This window comes from Pseudocercospora fijiensis (assembly GCF_000340215.1).
Source record: "Pseudocercospora fijiensis CIRAD86 unplaced genomic scaffold MYCFIscaffold_4, whole genome shotgun sequence".
NCBI lineage: Eukaryota > Fungi > Ascomycota > Dothideomycetes > Mycosphaerellales > Mycosphaerellaceae > Pseudocercospora > Pseudocercospora fijiensis.
This window is the reverse complement of record NW_006921535.1, coordinates 5,741,414-5,762,556: the sequence shown is the minus strand read 5'-3', so window position 1 is coordinate 5,762,556 and position 21,143 is coordinate 5,741,414. Positions and strand designations below refer to the sequence as shown.

The 21,143-nt window shown below is 43.2% G+C and overlaps 4 protein-coding genes across 4 annotated transcripts; 2 read left to right on the top strand and 2 right to left on the bottom strand.

Annotated features, from left to right (window-relative positions):
- Positions 1 to 42: 42 nt before the first annotated feature.
- Positions 43 to 982, top strand: MYCFIDRAFT_175096 (uncharacterized protein; the record flags this gene model as incomplete). Its single annotated transcript, XM_007928645.1, has 11 exons — positions 43 to 103; positions 132 to 170; positions 199 to 285; positions 312 to 365; positions 392 to 511; positions 547 to 562; positions 589 to 639; positions 669 to 806; positions 848 to 877; positions 906 to 934; positions 969 to 982. 11 exons carry the CDS (start codon positions 43 to 45, stop codon positions 980 to 982), a joined length of 639 nt encoding a protein of 212 aa, XP_007926836.1.
- Positions 983 to 1,097: 115 nt separating this feature from the next.
- Positions 1,098 to 3,674, bottom strand: MYCFIDRAFT_175095 (uncharacterized protein; the record flags this gene model as incomplete). Its single annotated transcript, XM_007928644.1, has 15 exons — positions 1,098 to 1,130; positions 1,157 to 1,189; positions 1,241 to 1,354; positions 1,403 to 2,287; positions 2,312 to 2,411; positions 2,463 to 2,475; positions 2,507 to 2,587; positions 2,683 to 2,738; positions 2,769 to 2,781; positions 2,807 to 2,914; positions 2,968 to 3,069; positions 3,147 to 3,269; positions 3,313 to 3,376; positions 3,427 to 3,575; positions 3,650 to 3,674. The coding sequence occupies 15 exons, from the start codon at positions 3,672 to 3,674 to the stop codon at positions 1,098 to 1,100; spliced, it is 1,899 nt and encodes a 632-aa protein (XP_007926835.1).
- A 3,758-nt stretch (positions 3,675 to 7,432) lies between these two features.
- On the bottom strand, positions 7,433 to 9,099 carry MYCFIDRAFT_137582 (uncharacterized protein; the record flags this gene model as incomplete). Its single annotated transcript, XM_007928643.1, has 4 exons — positions 7,433 to 7,779; positions 7,831 to 8,360; positions 8,411 to 8,843; positions 8,901 to 9,099. The coding sequence occupies 4 exons, from the start codon at positions 9,097 to 9,099 to the stop codon at positions 7,433 to 7,435; spliced, it is 1,509 nt and encodes a 502-aa protein (XP_007926834.1).
- A 22-nt stretch (positions 9,100 to 9,121) lies between these two features.
- Positions 9,122 to 16,139, top strand: MYCFIDRAFT_175093 (uncharacterized protein; the record flags this gene model as incomplete). Its single annotated transcript, XM_007928642.1, has 8 exons — positions 9,122 to 9,164; positions 9,190 to 9,285; positions 9,317 to 9,392; positions 9,437 to 9,493; positions 9,520 to 9,760; positions 9,790 to 9,832; positions 9,858 to 9,897; positions 16,124 to 16,139. 8 exons carry the CDS (start codon positions 9,122 to 9,124, stop codon positions 16,137 to 16,139), a joined length of 612 nt encoding a protein of 203 aa, XP_007926833.1.
- Between the last annotated feature and the right edge of the window lie 5,004 nt (positions 16,140 to 21,143).

The following is a 21,143-nucleotide window of genomic DNA, read 5'->3' as shown; positions in this document are numbered from 1 at the left end:
ACTTCCCTTCCCTTCCCTTCCCTTCCCTAATGAACGAAACATATGAGAAGAACATCTGAGCGAATTCGATTACCTCTGCATTCTATCATTTGCCTCATCGCCAGTGTAATGCTAATCAGAACTGAGGCCAGGTTGTCAACTGTCTCCAGCATATCACCCTCGTCACCTCTGTTCACAACTCCACGAAGACCGAGTAAGTGTCTCCAAAGCTCCATGAATTCTTCACTGCTGCGATGATGATCATCTTGAAACTTACCCTCTGGACGAGTCCACGACGGACCCTGAGTACAACACTATACTGCTGATACCAGCCTTTCCCCAACGTCCTCCATCTGCATCACTCTCGTTGACTCTGCTGACTTGTAGTGATGCAGTGATCTGTCCCCTCAAGCAAACTGCGTGACTGCGCCGTTGGATCGGAGGATATTTTGGACGCATCGCGTGAGAGTCGAAGCAGCTGGATGCAGGACGAGCAACGATGTTCTTCTGAAGCAAGCCACCACCAAGATTCGTCAAGCCGGATAGGAACAATCTGGAAGGGCAGAGACATACAATCGCGTCGGTGGGGTGGAAGGAGTTGCTTCATAGAGACGCGAAACAAAAGCTGTACATCCAATCGACCATATTTTTTAAAAAGACGTCAGCACCGGCATCACAGTATTTCAAAGACGTGCACTTCCATTCGTTCTACTCACCACGATCTCGTTCTCGACTGCCGTAGTCATGACCTGGTGTTTGAAGCGCGGCTGGGTATTACTTTGCCAACAACAGGCACTGCGTCAAAGTGTCATGATCGAATGCTCGTTGTGCAAGAAGAGGACCTTCCCTGGCATGCACTCGCGACGAGGGTGCTCCGAGTCATGCTCTGGCTGAATCAGTCTTGTAAAGTTTGAAAAGTGCCTAAGAAACGTCAACCAGTGGATTGCCTTGGAAGGTCTTGTTGTTATAGAAATGTGATGGATGTGCAGTGAGATTGAGATAAAGAGAGTCCTTACCTATATTGCCTCCGTAGGTTGTTCTTGAATGCTTTCCGCTGGATTTGAGCCTATATGTAGAGAGACCACTTTTAGAGGGAGAAGGGAGAGTAGCCGCATGCATTACCGTGGGATTACTTCCATGCCGCTGCCTACCTAGTGTTCGCTTCTGTGGATTTTACCGAATTGTCGTGGAGGTTGTTGATGTTGTGGAGCTGGAGACGCTTCAATGTAGGAGAAGTAATAGCTCATTGCTTCTATGTCACATCTGTCACTTGAATCACCGCCTTTCGATTCGAGGGCAGAGAAAGTACAATTGAGAAGAAGAAGAAAAGAAGGAGATTTCGGGAGGTTGAGTCAGGTATGCGGTACTTCACTCGCTCATTGCTTCCCATTCACAATCTACTTGTCGAGGGCGGAGCTTCGACTCGAGCACCTGTCCGCGGATCAACGCCGTCGAAAAACCTTCCAATCATCGATGGTGTGAGAAACACATCCTCTCCCCGCGCAGCAAACTCCCTATGCAAGTCCAATCTTACCCCCAAAAACCTCTCACTCTCCCCCTCAATCTTCTTCACGAGTTTCTGGAACGCGAGTCCATGCTCAGAGCCATATACCCCAACTTCGAAGCGTTTAGATGCGATGCAATCATCCTCTTCACAGAATCTGGCATTGCATGTGAATTTTCCGAGAAGCACATGCACGCACTCGTGCACCAGAGTTTCCACGAGACGGATGTGCAGAGGCTTCTCGGCCTGCTGTCGTAGGAATCTGATCTCGACTTCGATCTCGTTGCCGTAGTAGCTGGTCTCGCCTCGAGCGTCGATGTCGTTGTTCCAGGTGATCGGAACGTCAGCTATCGCGGCGAGGAAGAAAGTTTCGCTGAGGAGTTTTATGCCATTTTTCAGGCAAAGTGTGGTATCGTCGCTGGGAATCTGGACGCACGGTGAGTTAGTAAAGTGTCGAAGGAGGTAGGTGGTCAAGAAGGTTTCTCTCACGGTGCGGTGCTTGTCCCTCTCAACGAGCGAGGCAAAACGAGCGAGCCAGTCTTTCAACTTGGCTGCTTTGCCCTCGTTCGCTGAGCTGAGCTGCTCAAAGGCGGAGATTGCGGCGTCGACGACGTCCAAGTGGTAATGTCTTAGCACGGCCAGCGTGCCAGAGGATGGGACAGGGAGGTGGTATGCTTGTGGTTCGTTGTCATCCATCTTCGAATTTCTCCTTGCGTGATGATGTTGATGATGCTGTCGAACGGATACATGATGCTGAGAAGTTGAAAATCCGTACAGACCTACCGTCAAGCTCACCTCGCTTGTCTACAATATGGGAAGTGAAATAACAATGGCTGGCCGTTGTAGAAAGGTGAAGTATGGGCTTGGCGTGCAGCTAGCGTTGAAGCCGCAAAGCAGCGTGTACCGAAACTCGGATCTGCGTGAAGAGCTCACGCATCCAGACGGAGGAGAGGAGAGAAGTACATACTAATGTGTTCACGGTGGAGACTGAGCTGGCAAATTTGGAAGAATGACTCGTTGAACGTAGCAGGTACGTAGAAATTTGGTGGATGCTGGCGGCCAACGCATTGTGGAGTCTCGACTGCGTGCTGTTATCCGTCATCCCTCATGTTATTCTCATGCCATCGAGCAATCAACAGCGGCATTGAAGCGAACAACGGATTATTCGATCATTTGTTTACGTGAATTGTTTAACACACCTTCTCCTTCGTCCAAGACGTCAGTTCTCTGCACGCGAACTCGAATACAGCGAGACCTACAATCAAAGACCTTGCAGAAGCAAAACATGACGAGAGGAGCTGGCAAAGACTCCCTATTCTCCACCTAAGTTTAGTTTCAGCCTCTTTCTATCATACCCACGGATTTCAAGCTGACCTGGCCTTGTGCACTCAGCGATTCCGTACAATCTGCTGGTCAGTGAGGCCGGATACGCTCACACAAACCTCCATTGGATCTTTCTTCTGAATCGAAGACATTTTCCTCACGACTTTCAACTCCTAATATAGCGTCCGCATTCCATTCATAAAGAGAGACAAACCCCCGAACAGAAGCTTGCTTGTGAAAACTGCAGATTATGAGCACGGGGCCTGATTGAGACGAATAACATTGCTGAAATTTAACTAGATCAATCGGATATACCAGAGGATAACACTAGCTTCGACACATTCGAGTAGAGGCTGGAAGATAGGATGATGCTTTATCAAATCGCCGAAGATACGGTTGATTTGTGGCCGGACGAGAGCGATAGGCTTGATCGGCATCTCTTGATATACTTGCGGTAGCAAAGCTTGTCACACATATCATTTACTGGCATTGCTAACGGCCTTTACAGCTCGAGGAGTTGGAGTGAGCAGTTGTAAAGGCTTCAAAAGGGCTATGCCTTCCGGTATGAGACTTGATCATTGCTTCCCAAAACGAAACCTGGCGCTCGAGGGAAAGAACACCAAGAACCACGGTCCCTGAATCAGTATTAGTATTTCGGTCACTTTCCTCGACGATCGTAATTTCTCCTCAGGTAGTAAAGCAACTTTATATTCCAGGCAAGGATGTTCCAAAGCAGCATGCTGTGAGAGTGTAAGAGGCAATATGTGGACTTTCGCCGGTTTGCTTACTCCTTTCCTAAGGAGTTTACTCCCAATCACACTATAAATAGATCAAAAGATGTACGGTAGGTATTAGTGAGTGTCAGCATAACTATAAATTTACGCTTGATGCCTTTCTTGCTAATATGTTTAGTTAATACTAATTTTAGTTAAGAAGGAAAAAGTAGTACGTACCTAGAGAGTAACGTATACAAGGAGGCTTTCGTGATTCCGGCCGTTCGTTAGCGTGGATTTATAAGCATCTCAGCGTTCTACATCGATACTTCTACGAATTACTATACGCTCTATAGCGATGCAATTGTACTAATTTTTGCACTAAAATAATCGCAGCGTCGAGTTCTATAATTCTAAAATTGTAGGCAATATATTATAGTAGAATATACTAATATAGAAGTAGGTAGTTTGAAGCCTAGTCGAATAGCTAAGTGCCGCTAAGTTAGGGTCTAGCGAGGGTCGGCAATGTCCGCTAAACCTCCGAGCTTCGATAAGAGGCTAGAATTAGGCTAACTACTAGCCCTCGACACTAATTACACACTATCTATACTATATATAGACATACTAAATAGCGCAAATGAAAGGTCTTAATATATACAACAAGCGTATAAGATATAAAGATAAAGTATTAAAGGACAGTTGTAGTATAATAGTATATATATGTCTTAGAAAGCTAGCTTCCCTAAATCCGGACTCTAGCCGAGGCCGTACCTCCGAGGGTACTTAATCGACCGAGATACGTCGATTAAGCACACTTTCAACAGTTAATAGGTGTTTCTCGGCTTCTAATTAGTCGACGGTTTTTCTGCTAGATTTAGGCGGCTTTATTATCCCTAAAGAAGCCCCTATCGTACATGTCCTATATAGACAACCATTCTATATTTAAACGTAGATTAGCCTACCGTAGATCGAGGAGTTCGACGTCGCTATCATCTTCTACTAAGAATAGAACCTTACCGTCTAGTTTATCGTCGGCATCGTTCGCCTCCTACTTAACCTCGTTAGTTAGGTCTACTATATAGTCGAGTGCTAGGAGGGCATTAATAGCCGCCTTGTCTACTACGTCCGCCTTACTTGCTATGCTCTTAAGTACGGCAATCTTCTCTTCCGCTATCTTCAATTTATTCTATTTAGTGTACTATAGGTCTCGTATATGCTTAGTAACCTTCTCGGCATGTTTAAAGGCCTCGACTCGAGCCTCGAGTTGCTGTATATATTCGAGGGCTTTACTAACGTATATAGAAGCCGCGTTTGCAGGTGAGCGCTCGCTAGTAATTAGATACCTAATGTTGCGTATATGCTAGCTTTCGGTCTTATAAGCGGCCTTATACTCCTTCCGTAACTGAGTAAGGTTAAAATAGAGCTAAATACGCTCCTTGCGAGCGGTCTTGTTCTACTATATTGCGAGGGCTAACCTCCGCTTCTTTACCTATTAAAGCGCTATAAGGTCTTCCTTTACTAAAGTCCGGAGCTTCTCGTATTTAGCCTTCTATGTTGCCTCCGCTAACATTGAGTCTACAACCTCCATTGTATAGACCTTAGCTTTACTAATTACCTTGTTAAGCTCCTTATTGCGAGTCTTCTATCTAAGGGCATACCGGAGTCCTTTATTCTCTCGGATAACTATGTAATACTAGTTAAGGAGTACCTAAGCTGCCTTAACAGTCTTTTTGAACTTGTTAACTACTCGTCTATTACAGACAGCTAGTTCTAAACTACAGGTATAAGGAAGGTAAGTATAACCGAGGTTATCGGTAGATTGTAAGCTCCAGAATTTTACCTTCTTAGCCGTTGTCTTTAATCGCTTATAGCTTATTAGTGTAGAAGGATTGCTACTAAATAGGAGGCGCTTTGCCGGTATAACAAGTAGTAGTAGCGGTGCTGCTAGTTGCTGTCGGAGTTCCTATAATAGTCGTACTCCTAGTATTAGCATTAGACCTTTAACTAGTATCCTTGCTGCTAGTAGTGTATTAATTAGTAACGACTATACGACTTCTTGCTATGCTTGTTGCCGTAGTAGTAGAGGTGTTATAGGTCGAAAGGACCGTAGAAGCTTGCTAATTACTCGCTCTACGTCGACTAGTGTTATACCTATGCCCTCGAAGGCCTTTATTATAATATTAGGTGTAAAGACTTCTAGGTAGAGGTTAGAGTAGATTTCTAGGAAGTCGGTCTTAGTAACGCTTGCTAGACTAAGGTCAGTATAGCGTTACATTAGTGCACTCGAATAGGCCAGTTTGCAAGGTCCAAATACACTATAATCTAGCGGCTAGCAGTAAGCGGTTAAATGGCTTAGAAGGCATAGGCACAGTATACGATTAGCTAAGGCATACTGTAGGAAGTTAAATAACTTATAGCTGTCGTAACCGTCTATTATTAGTAACCGCCATTTGTCTAGTTTGCTCGGAGGGCAACGGATATTATAATGCTATATCTATTGACTAGCTATCTTAGTATTAGACTAGCTATTGTTAGTAATAGCAAAGCTAGCGCCTATATAGTGGAATTAGCGTTAGAATTGGCGCAATAAGGCTTCGGTGACCTGCCTCGCTTTGAATACAAAGAACGGAGGGATATAATAACTATCGGCTCGAATAGCTTTAATAGTTGTTATCTATTTACGACCGCTAGGTTATCGTATAAAGGTGTTCTTAGCCTCTCGAGCGAGGATTATAACCTAGAAATTGCGCTCGTAACAACTAGTAAGGTATCCGGCTTCATTAAAATTGCTAATATCTTCTAGTACTATATCGTATTCCTTAATTGTATTAGCTAGCTTCTTATAGTATTCAACTAAGACCTCTAGATTATTAGTAACATTGCGGCGGTAATAGTCTATTATAGTAGTCTACCTAAGGCGGAGGTCCTTATCTTAGTCGATAAATCGAGCCGGCTAGTAGACGCTAATAGGAGGTGTTGTAAGAGGATTATAATCCGGGTCTATAGCTAGTATCTGCTCCGCCTATCTACGAATAGTCTTATATTTAGGTAGAAACCCTATTCCAATTATTCTTATAATTATCTCTTTTAATATAGCTTATTATATGCTATTCAACCGCTTCTAACTATCTCTAAACTCGAGCATACTACCGTAGAGTCCGCGGACTCGATCGTTGAAAGTTATATATAGAATTTCGAAGTCCTAACAATAGGCTACTTTAGTATCGTATTCGCCGGCGCGGAAGCGTTTAATAGCCCTTCGGAGCTTAGCATCTTTGTTAATAGTTAACAGCGTATTCTATGATAGATATTTAGACCTTATAATAGCGGTAGTTATAGTAGTGTAGCTTAGAAGAGAAGAATTCTAATAATATAGTGTAGTATGTCGCATGCGACTAAGGGAATGTTGGCTGTCGAGATTCGCGGAAGTTGCCGCTTTCTAATCAATGCTAAACTAACTACTAATCGATTGGTATCTACTGGAAACAGCTAGCGGCGGCCCTTCCCACCGCGCTAACGAGGTGGGTGGCATCACGAAAGCCTCCTTGCATACGTTATATGGATGCCGACGGACGAGGATACTTGACTCCGAGATCGGCTTGTTCATGGGAATGCATGTAACTTGATAGCTACGAATGGAAAATGATTCAGGGGGCCAGCTAGAGTTACTCGTGAAAAGCGTTCGGTTATCTGTTCTAGTGTCTTACACCATCCGCCTGAGCTGGAGTTTATTCACAAGAACGTAACGTACGCTTTCCGCTCGAGCTACGGCCGCTCCGTGTTGAGACCTGATTCCAATTCCAGAACGTTAACGGGATGGAAACTCGCATTTGCACTCCATCGTAAATTACCCTCAAATTCTTTTATACATGCTGTGAAATAGGCCACATCGCCAAGACATACTCCACATGGCTCAAATCACATATCTATACAGCGGACTCTTATCACCCAAATCCAACAATTGCTGCTCACTATACTGGCTCTTGACAGTAGCTGGATCAAGCTGGTCGCGCTCTCGGTTCTTCCTGCGAAGGATCCATCGCGAGGCAAACGCAGACGTGATGCCGGCAACGAGGACACCAAGAGAGAAGCCGAAGCCCAGGGGATATCTGGGAGCTTGCTCGGCGAGGTAGATGTTGGCGCCGATGGCTCCGCCGAAATTGGCTAATGTTGTTATGAATGCCATTCCGATTGCACGGCGCCATGAAGGAGCGAGGTTGTTGCCGACCCATGCGATCAAGGCGTTGAGGCCGGAAGACACTGGAACTGTTAGCCGCTGGATGCGAATCGATCGCGACTTGTGATACTTACGGCCGAGAGGGATGCAGAATAGGAATCCGTATGTAAGTCCTGGGTACCGAGGATGCGGGATCGCCAACATTGCGATGAAGGCACACGCTGACAAGATGTATGGGAAAGCGACAAATGGCCAGCGTCGATGCTGCTTGTCGGCAAAGTAGGCGATGACCAGCGTACCGATACAAGCGACCATGTACACTGGAACGGTCATGAGTTGAGCTTTCCACGTCTTGAAACCGAGCTCTTTGATGATGGTTGGCGCGAAGAACGTGAAGGCATAGAATGGGATCGACTGAGCACAGACCATGACACCTCCTAGCCACAGCCTCTTGTCCAGCAGAACATCTCGAAGGACAGGCCAGCTGAAGCGGTCGCCGTTGTTGATCACCTTGCCGTCCTTGGTACCGGAATCCTCAGCAAGTCGTCGAGCGATGATAGACTTCTCGCGTTCGGTCAGGAAAGAACAGCCCTGCGGTGAGTTGGGTAGGATCCAGTATGTGATGATGCCGATGATGATTGTAGCGATGCCCTCAACGATAAAGCTGCGGAATGAATCAGTAATGCGGCGTAGACTGTTGCGTCTTTCACTCACATCCATCGCCAACCTTCATATCCGGCTTTTCCTTCGAGTTTCTCGAGACCGTACGCGAGGATTCCAGAGAAAGCGCCGGCAAGTGTGGCGGATGAATAGAAGTACGCCACGCGCTGTTGGTATTCAAAGCGACAGTACCAGAGAGTGCAGAGGTATGCCGCAGCTGGGAAGAAGCCGGATTCGAAGAGTCCCATGATACAGCGACATGCAATCAATTGTCCTTTGGTTTGGACCCAGCCGTGACACATCATCGCAACGCCCCAGCCCGTCATGAGGAATGCCATCCACGTCGCAGGTCGGACCTTCTTGAGGACCATATTCGACGGAATCATGAAGCAAGCATATGGGAAGAAGAACACGGTCAGTGCGATGTTGTAGTCATGCCCACTCATCTTCAAAGTCTTGGTCATTCCAGCAATCTTGGCGTTTCCGACTGTCCAGGCGCGTCAGCATCTTATTTCCCACCAGAACATTGCGCACCAAGGCTTACTGTTGCTTCGATCCAAGAACGAAAAGAGGTACAGAATGGCCAGAACAGGAGGGAGTCGGAAATCCACCTTTCGCATGATCCTCTTCACCTCGGGATCCTGATAATCTGGCAGCTCGCTGTCATCCAGCCCCTTGTGCTCATCGTGGGCAGCATGCGACGAGAGACTTCGGTCGAGACTGTCCTCCTTGCTGCCCACCATAGCAACTTTGTCGTCCATCGACATGTTTTTGGGATACGACTTGAGAAGATTGACGGCAACGGCGGGTGGCGTTCCAACGGCCACCATCAGAAAGGAGGGCGCGACAGAGGAAAGAAAGCGGGCTTCGGCCTGAGAGATCACGCCGCGTTTTCAATCTGTTGTCGGAGGCCGACCCAGGTGAAGTTTGTGCCAAATGCGGTTGCCGGTTGATGGGTAGCAATAACAATTGCCTTGCGCTTTGGCCAGATCCCGAGGATCCCGTTCATGGTAGTCACTGGTAGTATCGAAGAGTGGTGAAGTATGTCCGGGGTGAGGTCTGGGTGCTGCAGGGTCGGAGCTGGTCGAAGCATGGTTGTATTTTGGGCTTGATCCTCGCAGCCGATCGGTCCGTGCTGTGCTGCCCGCTTCTTTGCTTTGAAGACGAGTCTTGCTTTCATTCCAGTCTGCCGTACATGACTATGATAATAGTTGGTCAGTTCTGCAATTCTGCTTTGAATATGGAGGTCGCAAGGCCCCATTCTGCTTTATGTACTCCACGACCGTGGGGACGGAGGCAATTCGCAAAGTTTCAGCGTTGCTTTACGCTGGAACTCTAATTGAGAAGCCAATGCATAGCATGATCCTAATTCACATGCTCGTGGGGTTTGAAGGAGCCACATTGGTTGGAATAATGCGGCAACATGCCTACAGATATCACCGAGACAAGCCAAGTCGACCGTGCAGAATCAGGTTGGTGGATCGGTGGATTCAGTAGGTAGAAGATTCGTCCACCGGCTTCCTTTTGGTAAAGCCATCGGGGTTTGAAGTACCGTAAGTAAAACGGTTGATCAATCGATGGATAGCGAATAAGGCGTATAGGGACGAGGATAGACGACCAATCCACTAAAAGCCTAGGCCTTAGGTTTAAACCGCGTTTTCGATGGACGCTTATAACGTATATAAGGAGGCTTTCGTGATTCCGGCCGTTCGTTAGCGTGGATTTGTAAGCATCTCAGCGTTCTATATCGATACTTCTACGAATTACTGTACGCTCTATAGCGACGCAATTGTACTAATTTTTGCACTAAAATAATCGTAGCGTCGAGTTCTATAATTCTAAAATTGTAGGCAATGTATTATAGCAGAATATACTAATGTAGAAGTAGGTGGTTTGAAGCCTAGTCGAATAGCTAAGTGCCGCTAAGTTAGGGTCTAGCGAGGGTCGGCAATGTCCGCTAAATCTCCGAGCTTCGATAAGAGGCTAGAATTAGGCTAACTACTAGCCCTCGACACTAATTATACACTATCTATACTATATATAGATATACCAAATAGCGCAAATAAAAGGTATTAATACATATAACAAGCGTATAAGATATAAAGATAAAGTATTAAAGGACAGTTGTTATTAGAGCTAAAGAGGCTATACGTAATTAGTATATAATTAGGCCGAGTAAAGCTAGGGTCTTAGTGCCTTAGGCAGGGCTTGGCGCTTGGCGTTAGGCCAACTCTCCTACCTTCCTCTCTCTCCTCCTAGATCCTTATCGAATACTACTCGTACCTACTACTACCCTATCTACCTGCTAATATACCCTTCTTATATAGTATTCGATCTACCCTTTAAGGGCAGCAGCTAGATAGTCCTTATTTCAAGCTTTTAGCGGTGTAGCTATAATAACTAATCTAACTATATTGCGCCCGAAGAACGGGACCTATACGTACTATTCTATCGAAACAACCGTACTAATTATTAAGCAAGGCCTTCTATACGGCCTATTATACCGAGTCAATCGTACTAAGCCGATATCTACTAATTCCGCTATATCCGTATCTTAGGGGCCTATAATACATTATTAGTGTTACCCCTTACAATAGCGGGCTTATTACGAAGCAACAACAACCGTACTGCCGCTAGCAGCGCTAGTAATAACAACGCTAGTAGCACAGTTCCCGCTAAAGTGCCTACTAAAGTGCCTCCTACTAAAGGGCCTACCGGAGAGCCTATTAAAGAAGAACCTGTAATTCTAGGTAACGACCTAGAATTGCCTATCGACGACATTCTTAACAATATTGTTAACCGTCGATATAGCTAACTAGCCTTTAGGCCCTAGCTAGTAGCGAGACTTTAAGAAGCTACCTAAAACAGGCTTACTACCCTACGTTAAGAACAATAGCTAAAGGATAATCTCCTCGAGATTCGCCGCCTTTAGGAGGCCCTAACAACTAACACTAAGCCGATAGTAGGGCCTTCCTCGCTATCAGTTCTAGTCTAAAAGAAGGATACTAAACTTAAGGACTACACCGTATTTAATAGCTCTAGCCGAAAGTAGTATAACGACTATATCCGTAACTGTAAGCTTAACTAGCGCAACGCACTAAGAGCGCTACTAGACGACTATTCCTTAGTCGTATACGCTATGTAGTACATTAATAGCGACCTAAAGCGTATATAGGATAACCATTTTGATTCCCTTTACGACTAGACCGCTGTTTAGTAGCAAGACTATAAGACTATTATGCTAGACACCCTTAGAAACCCTATACTAAGGCAACAATACGCTTAGGACTAATACCTTCGAGCTAAACAAAAGACTAATCAATCGGCTCGCTTATTTAAGGCCTATTTAAAGACCCTCGAGGACGATTTGCTAGCTAAGACCGACTCTATCTAGATTTCCGAAATACGCCCTAAATTGCGATAGGAATTGGTCCTTGAATTAGACCGCCGCCGTGTATTTAAACAGACCAATCTTATACGCATTCAATTTATAGTTAAAGTCGAGACTATAGAGCGTGTAGTATAGCTCTAATAACGGTTGGAATCTAAGATACGCCTAGCTACCTATCGTAGCCGCGGAGGAAACTAAGGTTCCTACTAGAATAATAGTGCTAACAATAGGAATAGTAGTAACGACCGTAGGAGAAGCCGTAGCCGACGGCTATATAGAGGAGGCCGTAATAGGGGCCGTAGAAGGGGCTCGTATCCCTATAATGCTAACCGCTCGACTAATAATAGCAGCAATAACAGCTACGGCAGTCTACTAACCGGGTTGAAGTACTTCAATTGTAATAGTACTAGCTATCTACTAGGCTAATGCGACAAACCTAAGGACTAGGCCCGAATCGACCGTGCTACCGCTAAGCACCGAAAGCACCTCTTAGCAGCTAACGCTATCCCTATAGGCTAACCTTCGAAAAAAGAGTAAGCGCCGCACTAACTGTTAGCCTCGTACGGCGTAAGACTATCGACATTATGCTAGCTATTACTCGTACCTGTCTTATATCCGGGCCCGACACTAACTATAAGACTAAGGTTATACTAGATCTAGGAAATTCAGTTAGCGCCCTTATTAGCTATCGCCTAGCTAAGCAATTAGACCTTCGACAACTGCCTAGGACTGACCTGCTAACCCTTGCTTAGTTTAATAACGCTCGGCACTTAACCTATAGGGCCTACTATGTCTATATAGCCCTAAAGGACGACCTCGGCAATAAGCGCCTACTAAACTTTACTGCCTACGCGGTAGATATAGACAGCCTCCTATCTAAGATTGTTATTAGTAACCCTGTTCTTAAGTACTATGCTATAGTTATAGACTTAGGCAGTTAATAGTAGCGATTTAGAATCGCTAGGAAAGAGGACATTAAATACATCGATGTTAGCGAGTGCCCTAACGATATTAGGGTCCTATTTATCGGCAACCTAATACCTGCCGCAGCTAACCTAACAGTCGACCTATTAGGCGATAACGATAAGCCTATGCCCCCTAATAGCATAGACCCTAATTAGCTTGCTCGTATACCGGAGCCTATTCGAGAAACCTACATTAATGTGTTTAAATACTACTTGGTATCGACATTGCCTATATTCAAAGAGACGGATTATAAGATTAATATTATAGAGGGTAAGGAGGTCCCTTTTAGCCCCCTCTACAACCTTAGTGAACGAGAGCTTGCTATATTGCGTAAGTACCTAGAGGAAAACCTAGCTAACGGTCGCATTCGGTATAGTAACAGCCCTACTAGCGCCCCTATCCTATTCGTACTAAAGAAGGATAGTAGCCTACGTCTATGTGTTAATTATCGTAGGCTTAACGCTGTTACTATTAAAGACCGCTGCCTACTTCCTCTTATTAATAAGACCCTCGATCGCCTTTCTAGTGCTTACTACTACACTATATTGGACATTAAGGACGCCTATTACCGCATCTGTATCCGCAAGGGCGATGAATGGAAGATAGCCTTTCGCACTCGTTATAGGCATTTCGAGTACTTAGTTATACTATTCGGCTTAGCCAATGCCCCTACAACGTTCTAGTCCTACATTAATCGGGCCCTTTCGGGCCTATTAAACCATCTCTGTGTGGTTTACCTAGATAATATCCTAGTTTATATACACTTACCTAACATTGCGGAGCACTAGGCTATAGTCCGTAAGGTGCTCGATCGCCTACGAGCCTATAGACTATATTGCAAGCCTTCTAAATGCACCTTTGCTACTAAGGAGGTGTCCTTCCTTAGCTTCCTTATATCAACTAAGGGTATTAAGGCTGATCCTGACCGGATTAAGACTATCACTAAGTAGCTAACGCCTACTAGTATTAAGGAGCTTTAATTATTCCTAGGTTTTGCTAACTTCTATCGTCGCTTTATTAAGGGCTATTTACGACACGTAATGCCCCTAACTAAGCTTACTAAAACTAAGGCCAACCCGACTAGAGAGTTTAAATAGACTAACAGAGCATAAGCCGCTTTTAACGGTCTAAAGCAGCGCTTTACTAAAGTCCCCTTATTACACTATTTCGTACTAAACAAGCAGATCCGAATTGAGACTAACGCTTTACAGTTCGCTATATCGGCTATTATATCCTAGCAATCAGATGATAACTATTACTAGCACCCGATTACCTTCTTCTCGAGGAAGATAATCGATGCTAAGCGTCGCTACGAGACCTACGAGCAAGAGCTCTTAGCTATTATCGAGGCCTTTAAGCACTAGAGGCATTACCTCGATAGGGCCTAATATACGATATAGGTCTATACAGACTATAACAACCTCCGTAGCATTACTAAGGTTACTAGAGTTATAGGTCGACAGGCTAGATAGGCCGTCTACCTCGCTAGGTTTGATTTTAATATATTATATCGGCTAGGCGTAAGCAACCCTGCTAATAGCCTATCGAGGCGACCTAATTACGATAGCGGGACTCAGCAATCCATCAATTTATTGTTTCTAACCCTGTAGTATAAGATTGCTATAGCCCGTATTGTTAATAAGCACGCGTAGGATAAGCGGCTTACCGGACTCCGCGACGGCTTAAAGCATATTAATGCTCTTACTATATTAACAGTACGTGTTAGGGCAAGAGCTAAGGACACAGACAGGAGAAGTTATAATAACTCCCTAGTCGATATCGCTATATACAGTAACAGCGATTAAAGCACTAATACAGTTGATCCGGCTACTAGTGCTATTAGATATATACAATACGTACCTCGTTTAATAGCGAGGGTACTATTAAATAACCTTACAAATAGGGATAGTCAATCGTTTATAGATAAGCTATTACGGGCTTAGTAGAGGGACGCCTTTACTGCTAAACGTATAGACAAGCTTGTAAGTAGGCGAAAGACTCGATCTAGTAAGAGTAATTAGTCGATCGACGACAAAGGTTACTTAAGGTTTAAGGGCAGATACTATATCCCCGCTAAACAATCGATTAGATAAGAACTTCTTAAGCGACACTATAATAGTAAGCTTACCGGTTACTATAGTATAGAGAGGTCGCACGAGCTACTATCGCGTATATACTACTAGCTAAATAGTAAGCGGGATATAAAGGACTACGTAAACACGTGTGCCGTATATTAACGAGTTAAAGCACCTAAGCACTTGCTATTTGGCGAGTTATCTTTACTCCCTATTCTAAAGAAGCCTTTTACAGAGCTTACAATAGACTTTATTATAGGTCTTCCCCCTACTAAGCGAAGAGGAAGCAAAGACGTCTTTAACGCTATACTAGTTATTGTAGACCGATTTACTAAGGGTGCTCGCTATATTCCTGCTCGCAAGGATTGGACTGCTATTAATATAGTAGAGGCGCTGTAGACTAACATCTTCTATACCTATTAGGGAACACCTAAGGGGATAGTCTCCGATAGGGGCTCGACATTCACATCGCACTATTAGAGCGAAATATGCCTATAGCTAAGACTAAAGCATCGGCTATTAACAGCCTTCTATCTATAGACTAACGGTCAAATAGAGAGACAGAATGCCACCCTATAGCAGTACCTACGCAGTTATATCAACGAGAATCCTAAGGATTAGGTCAATCTCCTACAGCCTATAGAATTCGTATATAACAATAGTATACACTTATCAACTAAGGTTTCACTATATATAGCTATAATAGGTCAAAACGCCGCGTTGCTATAAGATCTATTTACCTCGCTCGAGGCCGAGCGTAAGGAAAGGGAAGCGCGTTAAGTACTAGAGACACTAGCGGCAATAGAACGTGTCTAGAAGATGCGAGAAATCTATGCTAAGATAGCTAAGAAGTTAACAAAGGCTTAAGAATACTAAAAGGCCTACTACGATAAGCGTTACACACTAATAACCTTTAAACAAGGCGACATAGTTATGCTTAGTACTAAGAACCTCCGTATCCGCAAACACCTATCGCCTAATAGTAAAACAAGGCCTAAGCTCGCACTAAGATACATTAGCCTATTTCGCATCCGAGAACCGAAGGGCAATAGCTAGGCCTACTAGTTATAGCTTCCACCTTATTATACCATCTATAACACCTTCTATATCTCCCTCCTTAAACTATACTACTAGCGCGAAGGCGATAAAGCACCTACTGAATCCGAGGACATACTAGCTAATAGCGAAGAGCTGTAGTCTATAGAACGTATCCTAAAGCATCGGACTAGGTAGGGCAAGAAAGAGTACCTATTAAGATAGCAAGGCTATTTACCTAAATAGGACTTATAGGAGGCTAAAGACTCGTTTAAAGATATAACTGAGTTGTTGAATGAGTATTGGACTAGCGTAAAGAACACAAAGAAGGCTAAGAGCTTATAATGCCTATAATGTTACTACTAAGCCTAGGAACAATGCTACCCCCGGGGTACTATTAGCTAACTAATTAGAGGCAAGCAATTGTTAGCAACAAAGGACAATAAGACTACACTACTAGGGTAAACGCGCACTAAGTGTTAACAAGCGCGCTATAACGCGTTAACTATTCGCTGCTCTTCTAGGAAACCACCTCTCTACTAACGCGCCCTATAGGTCCCCCTCTTGTTCCTTTATTCTATCGAGGCTTTAAGGCCTAGGCGATCTACGAGGACGGCGCGCGCGTAAATAGCGATAGTAATAATGACGATAGCGCGGCCGGCGCGGCTATATTAGTAATAGTGTTGCGGAGTATACTACTATTTAAGAAAGGAAGGACACCGCTATATTAGTAACGGTGTTGCCGAGTTATTGTTAGTTAAAGAAGGTAAAGTTAGCGCTAAGACGACTAGCGCTACTATTGTCAATATTACTTACTATTGTCGCTACGCCTACAGACACAACCTTACCTATACTACGAGCCTAAGGCACCTTTAATCAAAACTTTGATTAAAGCTTTGAGCCTGTTAAAGGTTTAATTAAAACCTTAAGGCTAAGTTAAAACTTTGACTAAGTCAAAAGATTGAGCGACTAATAGACTAACTAAAGGCAAAACTATAGAGCTAAGCTAGCTAGGGTCGATCTTGCGGACAATAGGTTACTCCTCGATCTATCTAACCCTTTAAGCGAGGCGAACTGTTACGGATCTGATTAGTTAGAGTCCTTATATGATCTTAGAGCGACGCCAAGACTAGTAGGCTAAGCTGTCGCTCTATCTTACTAGGAGCGATAGGAGCGGTCGAGAGCGACAGCGTCGCTTACGTCGCTTACGACTATAGACAAGATGTCTCCTTTGTATTTAGGAACGCCGGAATGCCCTTATAGCTCGAGGCGTTCAACTTATGTTACCTACTCACTAATTGGAATTACCTTTGTACTAATTATTCTGTCTCTGCCTCCCGCTTGTATTAGCCTCTCCAAAGAAGCCTCGGCTTGCACGTAATAAGAAGTCACCTAACGATCTATCGCGAGTAACCGTAACACGAACCTCTACTACTACACTTATAATAGCCTTCACCTATAGAAACTAGATAAGCTGTGTTTTTTTTAAAAAGATAAGATAAGATTGACACTTAAAGGCTACTAAACCTAGCTAATTAGGGCTAGCGAAACTACGAACAACAAGAACAACCCTCGGAACGGACAAACCCTTAGAGCGGACATTTCTAGGTCTTTTAGAGTAGACGCAGAGAACTCGGTACGATATTACTTAGAGCGGAGGCAGGGCTGCAATACCTCGTACGTCTACCTATTATAGTAGGGAAGACGCGCTCGTATTGTAATTAGTCGAAGGCCCTTAATTCTTGTAGATATATATCACTTTATAGTTCATTGTATATAGAGATAGCGCAGTTAGAGTTATACATTATATTGTTTAGAGGTAAGGTTTGACATAGTTATATAATTAGGTAGTTAAGTGTTCAATTTAGTGCGGGCTAAGCAGCTTATTAGACTTGCTAAGTTAGCGGCAATAGAGGTCGTAGAACATAGACAGGCTACGAGGGCGCGGCCTTTAGAAGGGAAGCGTATGTCAGAGCCAAAGAGGCTATACGTGATTGGCATATAATTAGGCCGAGTGAAGCCAGGGTCTTAGTGCCTTAGGCAGGGCTTAGCGCTTAGCGTTAGGCCAACTCTCCTACCTTCCTCCCTCTCCTCCTAGATCCTTATCGAATACTACTCGTACCTACCACCACCCTATCTACCTACTAACATACCCTTCTTACAGTTATAGTATAATAGTATATATATGTCTTAGAAAGCTAGCTTCCCTAAATCCGGACTCTAGCCGAGGCCGCACCTCTAAGGGCACTTAATCGACCGAGATACGTCGATTAAGTACACTTTTAATAGTTAATAGGTATTTCTCGGCTTCTAATTAGTCGACGGCTTTTCTACTAGATTTAGGCGGCTTTATTATCCCTAAAGAAGCCCCTATCGTATATGTCCTATATAGATAACTATTCTATATTTAAACGTAGATTAGCCTACCGTAGATCGAGGAGTTCGACGTCGCTATTATCTTCTACTAAGAATAGAACCTTACCGTCTAGTTTATCGTCGGTATCGTTCGCCTCCTACTTAACCTCGTTAGTTAGATCTACTATATAGTCGAGTACTAGGAGGGCATTAATAGCCGCCTTGTCTACTACGTCCGCCTTACTTGCTATACTCTTAAGTACGGCAATCTTCTCTTCCGCTATCTTTAATTTATTCTATTTAATTTAACCGCTTCTAACTATCTCTAAACTCGAGTATACTACCGTAGAGTCCGCGGACTCGATCGTTAAAGGTTATATATAGAATTTCGAAGTCCTAACAATAGGCTACTTTAGTATCGTATTCGCCGGCGCGGAAGCGTTTAATAGCCCTTCGGAGCTTAGCATCTTTATTAATAGTTAATAGCGCATTCTATAATAGATATTTGGACCTTATAATAGCGGTAGTTGTAGTAGTATAGCTTAGAAGAGAAGAATTCTAATAATATAGATAGATAGATATTTCATTTGCCTATTGTAGTGCCTTTCGGCCTATGTAGGTCTGTTTCTATGTATTGTTTTAGGTAGGAAACTAACTTAGTTAGTAAAAACCTCCCTCCTGTCCTATTTATAAGTGTTAATCTTCCTTGTTTCCTTATTCTCCTTCCTCTAGGGTATACTAGTATTATAGTTGTTACCCTCTAACTACCTTGCCTACTGCCCTACCCTTCTTTCCCCCTCTTCTTCCCTCCTTCTTATCTACTCCTTAGTTTCCCTTGCTAGTGCGAATTGTTATACAAATCCCTATTTAATAATCTACTTTACTATCCTCTTTAGGTCTTCTTTGCTCTAGATTAGTTTGTCGTATTCCCTTTCTATTGCTTTTAGTCTCTAATTACTTCTGCCTTCTAACTATTAAGGGTAGACTAGCAGTATATACTTAGGGTTCTAAGATTAGTAGCTATATTAGTAAGCCCTACTTTCAATTCCTAGGACGTTTCTTCTAAATAGGTAAGATCTGAATCTAATGTATTTAGATCTGATTTAGATAGCTAGGCTTACCTCGGCCCTATTTAGGTCCTTATAGAGCTAGTAGTTATATTGACTAAATTTGATTAGTGCCTTTAGGGTTCCTAGTCTAACTTGTGTTTTATTCTATTCCTACTCTTATAGGTATCTAGCAATTGATTCTACTAGGCTTTGTTTCTCTCCCTTTAGTTTGTCTTCCTTTAGCCTTATATTTGGTCCCTAAAGCTCTTTCTCTAGTATTTCTCTTATTAAGACTCTATATTGCTCTAGGTCTTTAACTTTCTAGAGAGTTATTTATAGTCTATCTCGCCTCCTAGTCCTAATGCACTAGGCTTTTATCTTGTCTAGTACCTTTTAGATAGTCTATTAGGCTAGGTATTCTATTATCTTTGCTATATATTAGTGTCTTAGTCCCTTAAAGTATTGTTTAACTAGTAGGACCCCTAATTCTATTTCTACTACCCTTATTAGTATAGTTTTATATGCTCCTAGGATTTTCTTTAGGCTTTAGGTTTAGGACCTACTAACTAGTTATTCAATCCTCTTTAGTGTTTTCTCTTAGGCTGTCTATATCTATGCTCTATACAGCATTGCTAGCTTAACAATTGCTTTGTATATAACTTTAGCTTTCTCGAATGTAGCCCCCTATATAGAGGCTATAAGCCTATTAATAGATTGTATGTTAGTATCTGCCCTCTACTTTGCCTTCTTTACTTATAGTCCCTAATTTAGTTTTAGATCCAGCTAGATCCCTAGTACCCTAAGCTCTGCTAATAGTTAGGTTTCAAAGCCTTAGATAGTAATTAATTGCTTTATATTATAGGTTGATTTAGCCTTACTAAAGTAGATAAGCTAGTACTTTTCTAGGGCGAATTTTGCTCTATGCCTCCTTACCTATTTTTTATACTCCTAGTGCTTCTCTTCTAGGATCTTACAGTTGGTTTCTATTGTCTTAGACTAGGCTAGGATGTTCGTATTATCTACAAACCCTAATACTAATGTGTTTTTTGATTCTAGGAGTAGGAGTAGGTCTGCTATAAAGATAAGGAAGAGGATTAGGGAGAGTATTGATCCTTAGGGGATTCCCTTTTTGGTTAGCATTAGGTCTAATTTAAATTTGCCTAGAATAAGCTGTATTAATCTTTCCTGTAGGAAGGACTAGATGAATTAGACTATCTAGTTTAGTATAGCTTTCTGTTTAAGTATATATAGGAGCCTTTTATAGGAGATATTATTAAAGGCTCCTAAGATATTAAGGGAGAGGAGGGTTGCTACCTAGTTTTAACTATAGTGCTAGATATGCTTAATCTATTCTATAATTAGTTCTATAGCTATTAGTATTAACCTCTTCTTTCTTCCTCCTATCTAGCCTTTAAGAAGGATGTTCCTTTCCTCGGTAAAGGTTGTTAGCCTTTTAGCGACAATTTTTTCTAGTACCTTGCCTATTGTATTAAGTAGGGCTATTAGTCTATAGGCCTTGAGCTGTATATAGTCTTCCTTCTAGGGCTTCCTTAGCACTACTGTTAGGGACTTCCTAAATAGTCTTAGATAGTGTCCTAGTGCTAGGCTTTATAAAAAGATATTAGCTAGTGCTAGGGCTAGCCCCTTCCTATATACTTTTAGAAGTTTGTTGTAGATCTTGTCTTCTCTTAGTGCCTTATTTCCTAGAATTTTCTTTAGGATCCTTTTAATAGTTTCGGGTTTAACCTAGGTGTCTCTTAGTGTGCCTAGTAGTAGAGTCTCTTATTCTATCTCCCTTATATCTAATAGGTCTGCTTATACTTTTCTATAGAAGAAGTGTTAGCCTAGGGCTCTTGCTTTCCCTTCTATTATAGTCTACACTTGTCCTTATTAGTCTATATGTCCGGGAATGTAGT